Below are 11,858 nucleotides of genomic sequence, written 5' to 3'. Positions count from 1 at the left end.
ATATGTGTACGTATGCATCTGAAAAAGGCAGGGATGTTTATTCTATACATCCTACATGTTAAAGAAGACTCGCAGAGCGATTAGCGGTATGTCCACCCCGTGTCATGTAAGCAAATCCCTCCTTGCCAGGAGGGAGCAGCATCCCAATGGAGGCTGCGGGGAGCAAAGCTTAAGCCCCAATGCAGCCTGGGGGTGGTGGAGAGGCCAAGCCAACGGTGAGACATGCAGTGACATGGCCAAGGACACTGAGTAGCTCGGTGGCCTGGGTTTCCTGACACCAGGCATTGTGTCTGGCTGTGCCGGCTCTGATTTTGGTGGATCCTGGTTAGGAGGTGACAGCAGGATGCCAAGGATGCCAGGATGGGCCAGATTTGGGGTGGTGGGCTAAGCAGGGAGCTGGACCCGGATGATGCTGAAGGTCCCCAGGCAGGTGACAGCACTGCTGGCTTGTGTCTCACCCAGCCCATGGTCATCACTTGGGTCGGAAATCCAGCATGGGTGTCCCAGTTGCCCTTATGTCTCCCTTCTCAGTTCCCAGTCTTTCCAGGGATTCTTTCCCACTGTTTTGCAGCTCCAGTGGTACCAGCAGGCCCATGTCTTTTACTGGTGTGGCCCCTTTCTGGGGCTGGGGGTGGTTAGGAATGTCCCAGTATTACCCCAGAAAACGTCTGTGACACTGATCTTGAGCTAGAGAAACGTACGGCCCCATGTTCCCCAGACAGGTATGAGCTGAACTAAACCCTCCCCAGCCTTTGCATGGCCCTATCAGGGAATCTTTAAATGAGAAGGGGGAGAAATTGCCCCCCAGCAGCTCGCCCTGAGCCATGGACCGTGTCCTCCACAGTCCCAGTGTGTTCTCCATGGTCCCACCAGTGGTTTTTATTGCGTCGGTGGCTCAGCCACCAAAGAAACATGGTGCTAAGCTGCTCAAACTGAGCAACTGAGCCAGAGAGAGGACACAGGATCTGTGCCATGATGGGGTTAATACTGCTCTGCTGCAGGTTGGAGATGGGATGAAAGTGTTGAGAACTTGGGAGATGCCATCCTCCTGTCCTCCAGCATGTCCCCAACTGAAGCCATCTCTCCTCCATGGACCTTAAAGCCAAAATTGCTCCATGCCCAGTCCCGGTGACACCAAGGTGGCCCTTGTCCTCACCTAGGAGCCATAGGTAATGCAATGGTCATGCCGCCACTTGGAGCTCATCTTGTCGAGGAGGTAACGGGTGCTCTCGCGAAACTTGCGTTGGGTGAAGTAGAAGAGGATGGGGTCAAGGACGCTGTTCATGCTGGCAAAGGGACGTGTGCATTTATAGGCGATGGCGAACGCCTGTAGAGCCGGGCAGGGCAGGCTGGGTGAGGAACGGACAATCAGGTAGATGGTCTTGGTGAGGTGGAAGGGGAAGAAACTGATGGAGAAGACGATGACCACGATGATGATCATACGCACGGCTTTGTCCTTCCTCTTGTGCACCGCCAAGCCGATCAGCTCATCCTTCTGGCACAGGATCCGGGCCATCCTGCAGTAGCAGGCGAGGATCGCCACGAAGGGCAGCAGGAAGCCGGTGATGGTGAGGGTGATGCCGTAGGGGAAGTAGGCGGCGGAGCGATCCGGTGGGCTCAGGTCGTAGCAGACAGTACGGTTCCTCTGGGTGCCGGTAGAAGCAAAGATGAAGGTGGGCAGGCACTGGGCAATGACGATGAACCACACCGCGGCGCACACCAGCCACGTCAGCTTTTTCCCCTTCTTCTTGTGCCACGAGGCCAAGGGGTGGCAGATGCCCAGGTACCGCTGGACGCTGATGCAGGTGAGGAAGAGGATGCTGCTGTGTAGGTTGGTGTAGAACTGGAAGCGGATGAATTTGCAGGTGAAGTCCCCAAAAGGCCAATAATCCTTCTGGGTGTAGTTGTAGATAAGGAGCGGGAGGGAGCAGACGTAGAGCAGGTCAGCCATGGCCAGGTTCAGCATGTAGATCATGGTGCGGCTGAGTGCCTTACGGGCCACCCAGATCTGCCCAATGACCACGGCGTTCAAGGGCAACCCCACCGTGAACACCACCGAGTAGACCAGGGGCAGCAGGACCTGCTTGAACTCCTCATGGAAGGTGCACGAGTTCCTCCTGGAGCCCATGAGGGCAGTCAAGTTGGCCATGGCAGCGGTCCTCCCCGTTGATGTCCTCTCTGCTGGTGTGGCCCCTCGGCAGTGCCTGTGAATGACAAAGGGGACGGTTGGTGACTCGGCCATGTGGTGTCACATCCACCCTAGCAGGATGAACCTGGACCGGTGTGTGTGACCCCATAGCCCCATCCTTCTGGGTCGGGGCAACCCCCGGGATCCATACAGGCTGGGGGATGAAGGGATGGAGAGCAGCCCTGTGGAGAAGGACTTGGGGATGCTGATGGATGAAAAATTGGACATGACCCAGCAATGTGTGTTTGCAGCCCAGAAAGCCAACCGTGTCCTGGGCTGCACCACCAGCAGCGTGGCCAGCAGGTCGAGGGAGGGGATTCTGCCCCTCTGCTCCGATCGGGTGAGACCCCACCTGCAGTTCTGCGTCCAGCTCTGGGGTCCTCAGCACAGGAGAGACAGGGACCTGCTGGAGCGGGTCCAGGGAAGGGACACAAAAATCATCAGAGGGCTGGAACATCTCTGCTGTGAGGAAAGGCTGAGAGAGTTGGGGTTGTTCAGCCTGGAGAAGAGGAGGCTCCAGGGAGACCTTATAGCAGCCTTTTAATACTTAAAGGGGGCCTACAAGAAAGATGGGGACAAACTTTTTAGTAGGGCCTGTAGCAATAGGACAAGGTTTTAAACTAAAAGAGGGGAGATACAGACTAGAAATAAGGAAGAAATATTTTATGCTGAGGGTGGTGAAACCCTGGCCCAGTTTGCCCAGAGCGATGGTCGATGCCCCATCCCTGGACACATTCAAGGTCAGGTTGGATGGGGCTCTGAGCAGCTTGGTCTGGTTGAAGATGTCCCTGTCCAGGACTAGATGACCTTGAAAGGTCCCTTCCAACGCAAACTGTTCTGTGATTCTGATTCTAAACCACGACGATGGATTTAGGGGTCCATCAGAAAAGTGAAGATGGAGAGAGTGGGACCGTGGGGGGTGGTGGCACACAGGACAGTGCGGTGGCCGTGATCACCACCATCTCAGCTCCGCTTGCCCCGACACTTACACCCCGTAGAAAGGTTTGCACAAGGCCAAACCGCCCTCATCCCGGTGCGGGAGAGGAAATTGCGGCACGGCGTGCCCGTTAGCCGCCGGCATGGCTTCCTGCTCCTCTGCAGGGGGTGCCAAAACCCTACGGCCAGTCGCCCGAGCGGGCTGCGTCCCCCAAGTTTCAGGATATGCCACCTGCACAGGGTCCGGCACGACCCACAGATGTTTTGTGGTTACTTTTCAGGACTGGTGACGCTCTGGTCCTGGAGTTTTTCGGTTTTTGTGGGCTGAGAGAGCCCATCCACGTGGCCTCTGGGCTGCTCTGAGCTGGGCAAGAGGCCACCTGCTTTTCTTAGCGGCTGAGACAAGTGCGAAAGACGTGGTCCTACAGCACAAAGAGAACCCTGACCCCAGCCGCGCCGCTTGGATGGGTCCCTCGCCATGACACCCATGGGTGCTACACGCTCCCAGGTTGCAGCAGCTCGGACACATGGGCAGAGCCACTTCTCCTTTCTCCTCTCGCTTCCTCCATCATCACTGGCGGACCTGTCTGCAACCCTAGCTGGTGGCATGGGGCCAGCACCCGCTTCCCCCTACGCACCCCCAATGCCTGGCAGGCACGAGCTTACCTGGAAATGGGGTGGCCAGCGTCCCTGTGCTGGTTGGGAAGGGAAACTGAGGCAGGGAGAGGGGTGGCCGAGCTCCAGCCAGACACATGGGGCAGAGGGGATCGGGGGGACACACGGATGACACAAGTCCAGGGGCCACCTCGTTAGCTCACACCACCGTGGTGGTCCCCATTCAGGTCTTTGGGGATTTACCAGACCCAGAGCACAGCCTGGCCATGGGGTCAGGCTTGGGGAGAGTGCTGGGGACACACACGAGGCTCTCCCATTTTTGGGGGTGCTCCAGGCTTGTAGATCAGTCGTCCCCCCCTGCTCTCCCAGCTGCCGCATATTCCTCCTACCCTCCTGGCACTCCGTTGAGCCCCCCCTGGCACCCCACTGAGCCCCCCTGCACCCTGCTGAGCCCCCTGCACCCCATTGACACCCCCTCCACCCTGCTGAGCCCCTGCTGGCACCCCACTGTGCCTCCCCAAGCCTGCTGAGCCCCCTGCACCCTGCTGAGTCCCCTGCACCCTGCTGAGCCCCCCTGCACCCTGCTGAGTCCCTCTGGCACCCCATTGTCACCCCAGCCCCAGGCAGTCCCAGCACCCACCTCTGCCACCTCCAAGCCAATATGTGCCCCAGGGTTGTGAACTTCCCTGTCCCCTGGGACCCCCCTAAACCTCCTCCAGGACCCAAGGCTGGGGTAGCGCCCACCCAGCCTCCACCCTGGGCACCCACAGGAGCCTCTGCCATCCCACTCATCCTCGCAGGAATACCACCATGACATTGGGGACGAGGCAAGAGGGGTTCTGGGGGACCTGGGAGCGCGTCTTACCTGCTGGGGTGCCACGGGATGCCACGGGGTGCCACAGGGTGCCAGGACCTGCCGCTCTGCCCAGCACCTGGGCACATCTGCAGCCCTGGGGTGCTGAGCTCACCCTCTTGAGCAACACTTCCCCTTTCCACCCAATGACAGCACCCCCAGGGCGATGGGGAACAGAAACCTGGGTGGCAGGGTGGGCGCTGCGCTGCATGGCATGGTGCTGTGGGCACCGCATGGCATGGCATGGCAGGGTGGGTGCTGCGCCGCATGGCATGGTGCTGTGGGCACTGCATGGCATGGCATGGCATGGCAGGGTGGGCGCTGCGCTGCATGGCATGGCATGGCAGGGTGGGTGCCACAAGACAAGGCACCGAGGGTACCGTGTGGCACTGCACAGCAGGGTGGGCACTGCACTGTGCTGCATGGCGCAGCACTGCACGACGATGCATGGCACTGCGCAGCAGGGTGGGCACTGCACCGCACGGCGCAGCACCGCATGGCACTGCAGGGCGCTGCATGGCCGCGTGGGTATGGCATGGCACGGCACAGCCTGCGCCAGGATCTCCGTCATGGCTCTACACTGCGTGTATAGATCCCTTACGCACATACATGGGCTGCTTGTACACACATGCAGCCTCCCCGCACACACACAGACACGTGTGTGCACACCCCCACAGACATGCCCTACACCTGTGCACAGACACGCACCCCCCGTGCGCACTGCGCCTCCAAAAGAGCCGTACCCGGACACTAGGGGACATCCAGAACTGGCAAATGCCACCAGGGCAGGGGACATGACCCAAACCCAGCTCAGGGATGTCAGGATGTGGCCCGCTGAGGCCACCAGCCATGTCACCAGACCCATGAATTTTGGGGTCTTTTCCCCCATTTTTTGGTCTTTTCCCCCATTTTTGGCTCCTTCCTAGGGTGGGCATCTGGGGTAGATGCTGGGCACAGGGAGGTCACCTGGCAAGGTGGCACCAAGAGGAAAAAGATGCTCCAGTTGCCTTGTCCCTTCTGCCACAGCCACACAAGGGAAACTGAGGCACTAGGTTTGAAGTTAACCAGTGTGGTTCACGCCCCATTTTAACATATTTTCTCCCCCAAACACCCCTTGGAGGAGTGTTTGTGGGGGGCTAAGGGACATGCCCAAGGCTACAAAGGCCATCGGTGGCGGAGGGTATCCACAGCAAGAGATGATCCAAAAATACAATAAGCAGCCAAAAAACCAAAGGACCCCCCTTCCCCCAAAAAACCTCTTTGTAAGAGGGAAATGGGGCACTGAACCCCAGTGCTGCCAGACTGGGAGGGATAGGGAAACTGGAGGAGAGGAAGAAGAATCCCTTCTGATCCCAGGAAAAAAACCCAGCTGCAGGATGTGCCGAGCACAACCTTTCCATTGGACACCAGAGAATCCCCACCCCAACTGTACCCACTGCCTGCCACGGCCTGCAACCCCACAACCACAGCCTGCCATTGCCCATAAATCACCGCTATTTCCAGTTAATGAGACCACATCAAGACACTCGTCCTCATCCTACTGCTGTGCCCATGGCACGTCCCCAGGTCATGATCTGGCCTGGTGGATTATCCAAAAAGTCCCTTTTTTTCACCCCAAAAACCCACTGCAGGAATCCCTGCCAGCCCTTGGGATGATGGGGTGGGTGGCCTCCACGCTCAGCCTCCCCTAAAAGCAGACATCCTTGGGATTATGGAGACGTGGTCCTGGTGCCCTGACACCATGGTGATGCGCACCAGGTGAAATCCATTGTCAAATGAGACTTGCAGGGGGAAAAAGGGGTGCACATGGTGTTGGGGTGCTCCGTAGGATGGGGTCACCCTTACCCAGGGGTTTTAATGTGCCTGAGAAGGAGGAACGGGGTTAAGAAAGAGAAGTGCTTTCAAACCATCTCAGGCAAGCCCTTCTCCGGTGAAATTAGCTTTAATTAACACCCTGATATTAATACGAAGGGGGTTTCTGCAGGCTTGCTACACTAGGAAAATATTTTGGCTGCTGGTGCGCTCGAATAGTTTATGGGGGATGGCTTCCTCTTTTGGAAACCTTCCTCCTTGGTTTGTCCTGCCTTGGGAGGAGACCATGGTGGGGACATCTTGGTGACTTGATGGCAGAGCTGGGATGGCGGAGATGGAAGTGAAAGCTCCAGCTCAGCAGATTTCAAAGGGGATGAAGGGGGGATGCTCCTGCCCTGCATGTCGCTTGGCCGAAGCCACAACATTCCTGTCCCCAGACACCTCCTGCCTGGTCCCAAAACATCTTCACGTGCCCATGGATATGTCCCACCTGCCCCAGGGTCGTTGGGGACCAAGGCTTGGATGTTTTAAGGGAAATTTCCATTTGTCGAAGCCCCCAAATGTAATGATGTGGACAAATTGGGCCAGAGTGGCATTTTCAGGTGCTTAACGTGGACCCGTGGGGACAAGGTGCAGGGACGGGCCCTCTGGTGATGGTGCGTGGCTCTGCCACTGATGTACTCTGTCCTTGGGTGACTCCCTTCACCTCCCCATGCTTTGGTGCCCCATCTCTAAAATAAATCAGCATCTCAGGGGTGCTCTGAGCAACCCGGGCAGCGTTTTCCTGCTGGAAACAGGAGGTGCTGCGGGCAGGGAAGGTGCAATGAGTTGGTCTGGTCTTAGCTGGCGGCACTGAGGCTCTGGCTGTATAAACCCATACATATATACACACAAACATAGGCACGCGTACAGCCACATGTTCACTCACATGTACACACATGTGCGTAAACATATATATATATACAAGCATATACACCTCTCCATATAAATATACCTCTATGCATGTATGCATATCTCTGTATTTGTACCTCTATACATATATATATATACAAACTTATATATGGCTCTCCACACACATGTATACACACATATACATTTCTCTCTACATATATAGAGAAATATATATGTTGCCATTCACACACACATATATACAAACTTCTATACCTATATACACAAATATATGTCTCCGAGCACAGGGACTCACGCATATGTATACACATAACTCTATCCATTTATATACAAATATATTTATGCTTCTATACACACGTCTATGCACACATGCTCATATATACAAATATATTTATACGTCTGTATGTATATATATACAAATATATAGAGATATATATAAAGTCAGAGGCCAGGCTCCTGGCACCCGCAGCAGAGATGCCAGGGAAGACCAGGTCCCTCGAGCAGATTTGGGGACACTCCGTGTGTAAAACCCCCTCTGGCATGGGGCTGATCCCTGTGGATGCTCCGGAAGATGCAGGCGCATCCCAGGTGCACCCCAGGCCATGGGAGCAGAGGGACCCGGGCAAACCCACCCTGCTGAGCTCCGCACCAGCCCTGCCGTGGGGATCAGGGTGTGATTTTAAGCCTTGCTCTGCGGTAAAAGCTGCTAAACCTTCCTAAAAGCAAACCTTCCTAAAAGCTTTGGGAGCACCCCAAAGCCCGACCGAAGCACCGATGCTCTCTGGATCTGACCCCGTTCTCTCCAGTTCTGCCTCATCCTGCCCAGGTCTGCCTCATTCTGCCCAGTTCAATCTGATCTGCTCAGGTCCAATCCTGCTCGGTTCGGTCTGAGCCTCTCAGGTCTGATTCTGCCCAGTCTGGTCCCATCCTGCCCGGTTTGACGTGCTCAGGTCTGATCTTGCACGGTTTGATCTGCCCTCCTCGGGTCCCATCCTGCCCAGTTTGATCTGACTCCCTTGGGTCCCATCCTGCCCGGTTCAGTCTGACGTACCCAGGTTCCATCCTTCCCGGTTTGGTCAGACCCTCGGGTCTCATCCTGACCCAGTTTTGTCTGACACGCTCGGGCCCATTTCTGCCTAGTCTGGCCCCATCCTGCCCAGTCTGGTCTGACCCTTTTTGGGTCCCATCCTGCTCTGCTCGGTCTGATCCTTTTGGGTCTGATCCTGCCCAGTCCAGTCTGACCCTTTTGGGTCTGATCCTGCCCAGTCCAGTCTGACCCTCTCGGCTCCCATCCTGCCCGATTCGGTCTGACCCTCTCAGGTCCCATCCTGCCCAGTCTAAGTCTGACCCTTTTGGGTCCCATCCTGCCCGGTTCGGTCTAACACTCTGGGGTCTCATCCTACCCGGTTCAGTCTGACCCTTTTGGGTCTGATCCTCTTGGTCCCATCCTGCCCAGTCTAAGTCTGACCCTTTTGGGTCCCATCCTGCCCAGTCTAAGTCTGACCCATTTGGGTCCCATCCTGCCCAGTCCGGTCTGACCCTCTCAGGTCCCATCCTGCCTGGTTCGGTCTAACACTCTGGGGTCTCATCCTGCCCGGTTCGGTCTGACCCTTTTGGGTCTGATCCTCTTGGTCCCATCCTGCCCAGTTTAAGTCTGACCCATTTGGGTCCCATCCTGCCCAGTCCAGTCTGACCCTCTCAGGTCCCATCCTGCCCGGTTCGGTCTGATCCTTTTGGGTCTGATCCTGCCCAGTCCGCTCTGACCCTTTTGGGTCCCATCCTGCCCGGTTCGGTCTAACACTCTGGGGTCTCATCCTGCCCGGTTCGGTCTGACCCTTTTGAGTCTGATCCTCTCGGTCCCATCTTGCCCAGTCCGGTCCGACCCTCTCGGTCCCATCCTGCCCGGTTCGGTCCGACCCTTTTGGGTCCCACGCTACGCGGTCCAGCCCCATTCCGCCCGGTTCCCTCTGCCCCTCCCGGGTCCGATCCTGCCCCGGTTCCCTCGATCCCTTCCCGTACGCGGCACTTACCGGCAGCGGGATGCGCCGGGGCGGCAGCGGCGCTCAGCGCCCGGGGCCGCCCCGCTGCCGCTCCGCCGCCGGTCCCGTCCCGCTCCGCCCCGGGGCCGCCCCGTTCCGCCCCGCTCCGGCCCCGGCACCTGCGGGAGGGTCCCGGAGGGGACCGGAGAAGGCTCACAGCTGGATTGGGGCGGAGGAACAGCTGGGCTGAGGGGCTGCCGCGCAAACAGCTGGCTTGGCCTCATGGGCAAACATCTGGATTGAATGGGGGGGGGTGTCCACCGACCCCAAAAGTGGGATTTACAGGGTGGGATGCTCATGAACCGGCTGACAGCTGGATCCTCCTGGCCGGAGGCTGGGAGCTGCCGGAACCTTTGGTGAGCGGCTGGGTGTCGGGGACAGGGTGTCCCCCCCCGGGCACCGGGTCTCAACCGAAGGGGTCAGCGGCTTCGGTACTCATTAACCAGGCGGTCAAGCCTCCACGCTTCCTGAGCAGGGCTATTAAAGAGCAATAAGGAAAGGAACCCCGGGGGGACGTGTTGGGTACGAAAGGGCCGATGCATAAACAGCCCAGGGATGCCAGGAGTGCGCGGGATGATGGGTTTGGCCCTTCCTTTCCCCAGAAGGCCAGTTCACCCTCCAAAATTATTCCCCTCCTTCCATTTTAGGAGCTTGGGATGGGTAGGGTAGAGATGGAACGCAAGGATGTGCCGACCGGCATCACTTGGATGATGGAGCACCATGCCGGGGCTCCCCGGCATGGCCTTGTTGAGCGATGCACCCCCAGAGCTGGCACCCAAATAGGAGGCGAGGAGTTTTGGGCAGAGGTTCGGCTGCACGGTGTGGGATGCGGAGGTGGAATGAGGTGCTGCAGCCCGTCTGGATCCCACCGGCGCCTGCACTACGGCGGACAACGCGGGCTTTCATCGATCCTGGCGCGAGCCTGCGGCCAAGCTGGGTAGCGGGGCCATGGGGGAGATGGGCTCTGGCAGGAGCAACCGTGAATATTTGCAACCACAGCCAGGCTGGAGCCATCACCCTCATCCTGGGGCTGCCTGGGCTTGTGGGGTTGGGTTGGTGATGGCTCGGTGCCCTTGTGAAATTCCCCACTCCCTCAGCCGCCACAGGGAGAAGGAAACTGGGGGAAAAAGTGTCTTTCCCCAGAGTAGAGCAGAAAACACGCCTTGTGCAAACAAGCCCAGCAGCTGGCGATGGGCAGCCCAGGTCTTTCCGCAAGCATCTGGGGAACGCAGCTGAGAATGGACACAACTCACTCCTCCGATGAGCCACCAGTGAGAGCACTTATCCCTCCTCCAGTGCTGCCTCCGTCTTGGGGTCAGGCTCTGAGCTGGTGAAAAAGAGCTGGTGTCCTCCTCCCTCCTGGCGTGGCAGGTGTCCTTGCAGGTCCCCAAGGCGAACGACTCGTAGCCAGCTGTCCTGCTGTGGGGACACTGTAAATAGTGGAGGGAGTGTTAAAAAAAGAAAATAAAATAACAGCTCCTGGCTGCCTGCCAGCCCCAGCTGCCTCCACTGAACCCGCCAGCCAGACCTGTAGCCTCAAGCCTGGCCCTACAGCACCTGGAATAAATGGGAACCCCCAAAAAATGACATTTTGGGGGTTGAGCAGCGATGGGAGAGGCAAATTTGGAGGCAAGGGCAAGGCCATAAAAGAGATTTCAAGCAAGGCATTGGTTTTATGCCTCTTTTTATCCATGTAAAAAGCAGATGAAGCTCATTGGGAAAAATAATTGCCCAAAGGGAATAGCCTGGGTTCCTCTTGGAGTCTCACCGATTGAATAAATCCTTGGCAAAAAGGCCTGGCACGGTGGCTGGATTTGGCCTCATGAGACTCTTTGGCCGCCTGGTTTCTGTTCCTCTGGCTGGATGTTGCCAGTAATCACATTAGCAGCTGATTGCAGGAGACCTTTGCCGCTGCTGCCCAGGGTAACTGCACCTTCCCACCAGGCTCCAGGTTTCCAGCCACTGGCGGGTCGCAAGATGGTGCGGATGGAGAGAGGAGTGTCTGTGGTCAAGGGCAGGGAGGCAGCTGGGACCTGGGGCCGTGCTCCTCCAACTGATGCAAAACTCTTGTTGGGGGCAAAACGCAGCATTTTTCAAATGCTGAAACTTTGTGAAAGCCTCAGGTCTGGAATGTCCCCACCACCAGATGCTGGACGTCCCCATGGGGAGGGTCCTACAGGGCTTTCAGGTTGTTCCCCAACACAGACGTACCAGGGATGCAGGGTGGGTCCCTTCTGCCTCGGGCTCTGCTGCGGCTCACCAGACCAGAGATGTCTTGCATGAAAAATTTCATTACATCTAAAAGCTATTTATAACAGAAATGGAGTTAATTTCTCGTGTCCTTCTGACACCACCAACCTGCCAGGGTCATGGGCCTGGTTGAGCTTGCTCATGAGGAGGTGACATTTGATGGCAACTTTCTCTTTTTTAATCAGCTCAGAGGACGTAGTCACCCCGGGCTCACCCTCAGACATCTGCTACCCCAGCACCTGCCTTTGAGTCCCCA

At 57.3% G+C, this 11,858-nt stretch overlaps 1 protein-coding gene across 2 annotated transcripts; it reads right to left on the bottom strand.

The window, feature by feature from the left end:
* Positions 1-15: 15 nt before the first annotated feature.
* On the bottom strand, positions 16-9,424 carry P2RY6 (pyrimidinergic receptor P2Y6). 2 transcript variants are annotated; one of them, XM_069808642.1, is made up of 2 exons: positions 9,344-9,424; positions 16-2,204 (listed from the first exon to the last, which is right to left on the bottom strand). In XM_069808642.1, the coding sequence occupies exon 2, from the start codon at positions 2,147-2,149 to the stop codon at positions 1,157-1,159; it is 993 nt and encodes a 330-aa protein (XP_069664743.1). In that variant the 5' UTR covers positions 2,150-2,204; positions 9,344-9,424; the 3' UTR covers positions 16-1,156. The 2 variants fall into 2 exon arrangements, with proteins under 2 accessions (XP_069664743.1, XP_069664742.1); XM_069808641.1 differs by lacking the exon at positions 9,344-9,424 and adding an exon at positions 4,605-4,711.
* Between the last annotated feature and the right edge of the window lie 2,434 nt (positions 9,425-11,858).

Source organism: Haliaeetus albicilla, chromosome 20 (genome assembly GCF_947461875.1).
Source record: "Haliaeetus albicilla chromosome 20, bHalAlb1.1, whole genome shotgun sequence".
Classification (NCBI taxonomy): Eukaryota; Metazoa; Chordata; class Aves; order Accipitriformes; family Accipitridae; genus Haliaeetus; species Haliaeetus albicilla.
This window is presented reverse-complemented; position numbering and strand designations above follow the sequence as displayed.

Excerpts from the sequence above, each read along its gene's own strand:
- P2RY6 (XM_069808641.1), bottom strand. The coding sequence starts at position 4,681 with ATGTGCCCAGGTGCTGGGCAGAGCGGCAGGTCCTGGCACCCTGTGGCA. Across the intron at positions 2,205-4,604 it reads ATCCCGTGGCACCCCAGCAG|GCACTGCCGAGGGGCCACAC; the intron begins GTAAGACGCGCT and ends TGTCATTCACAG.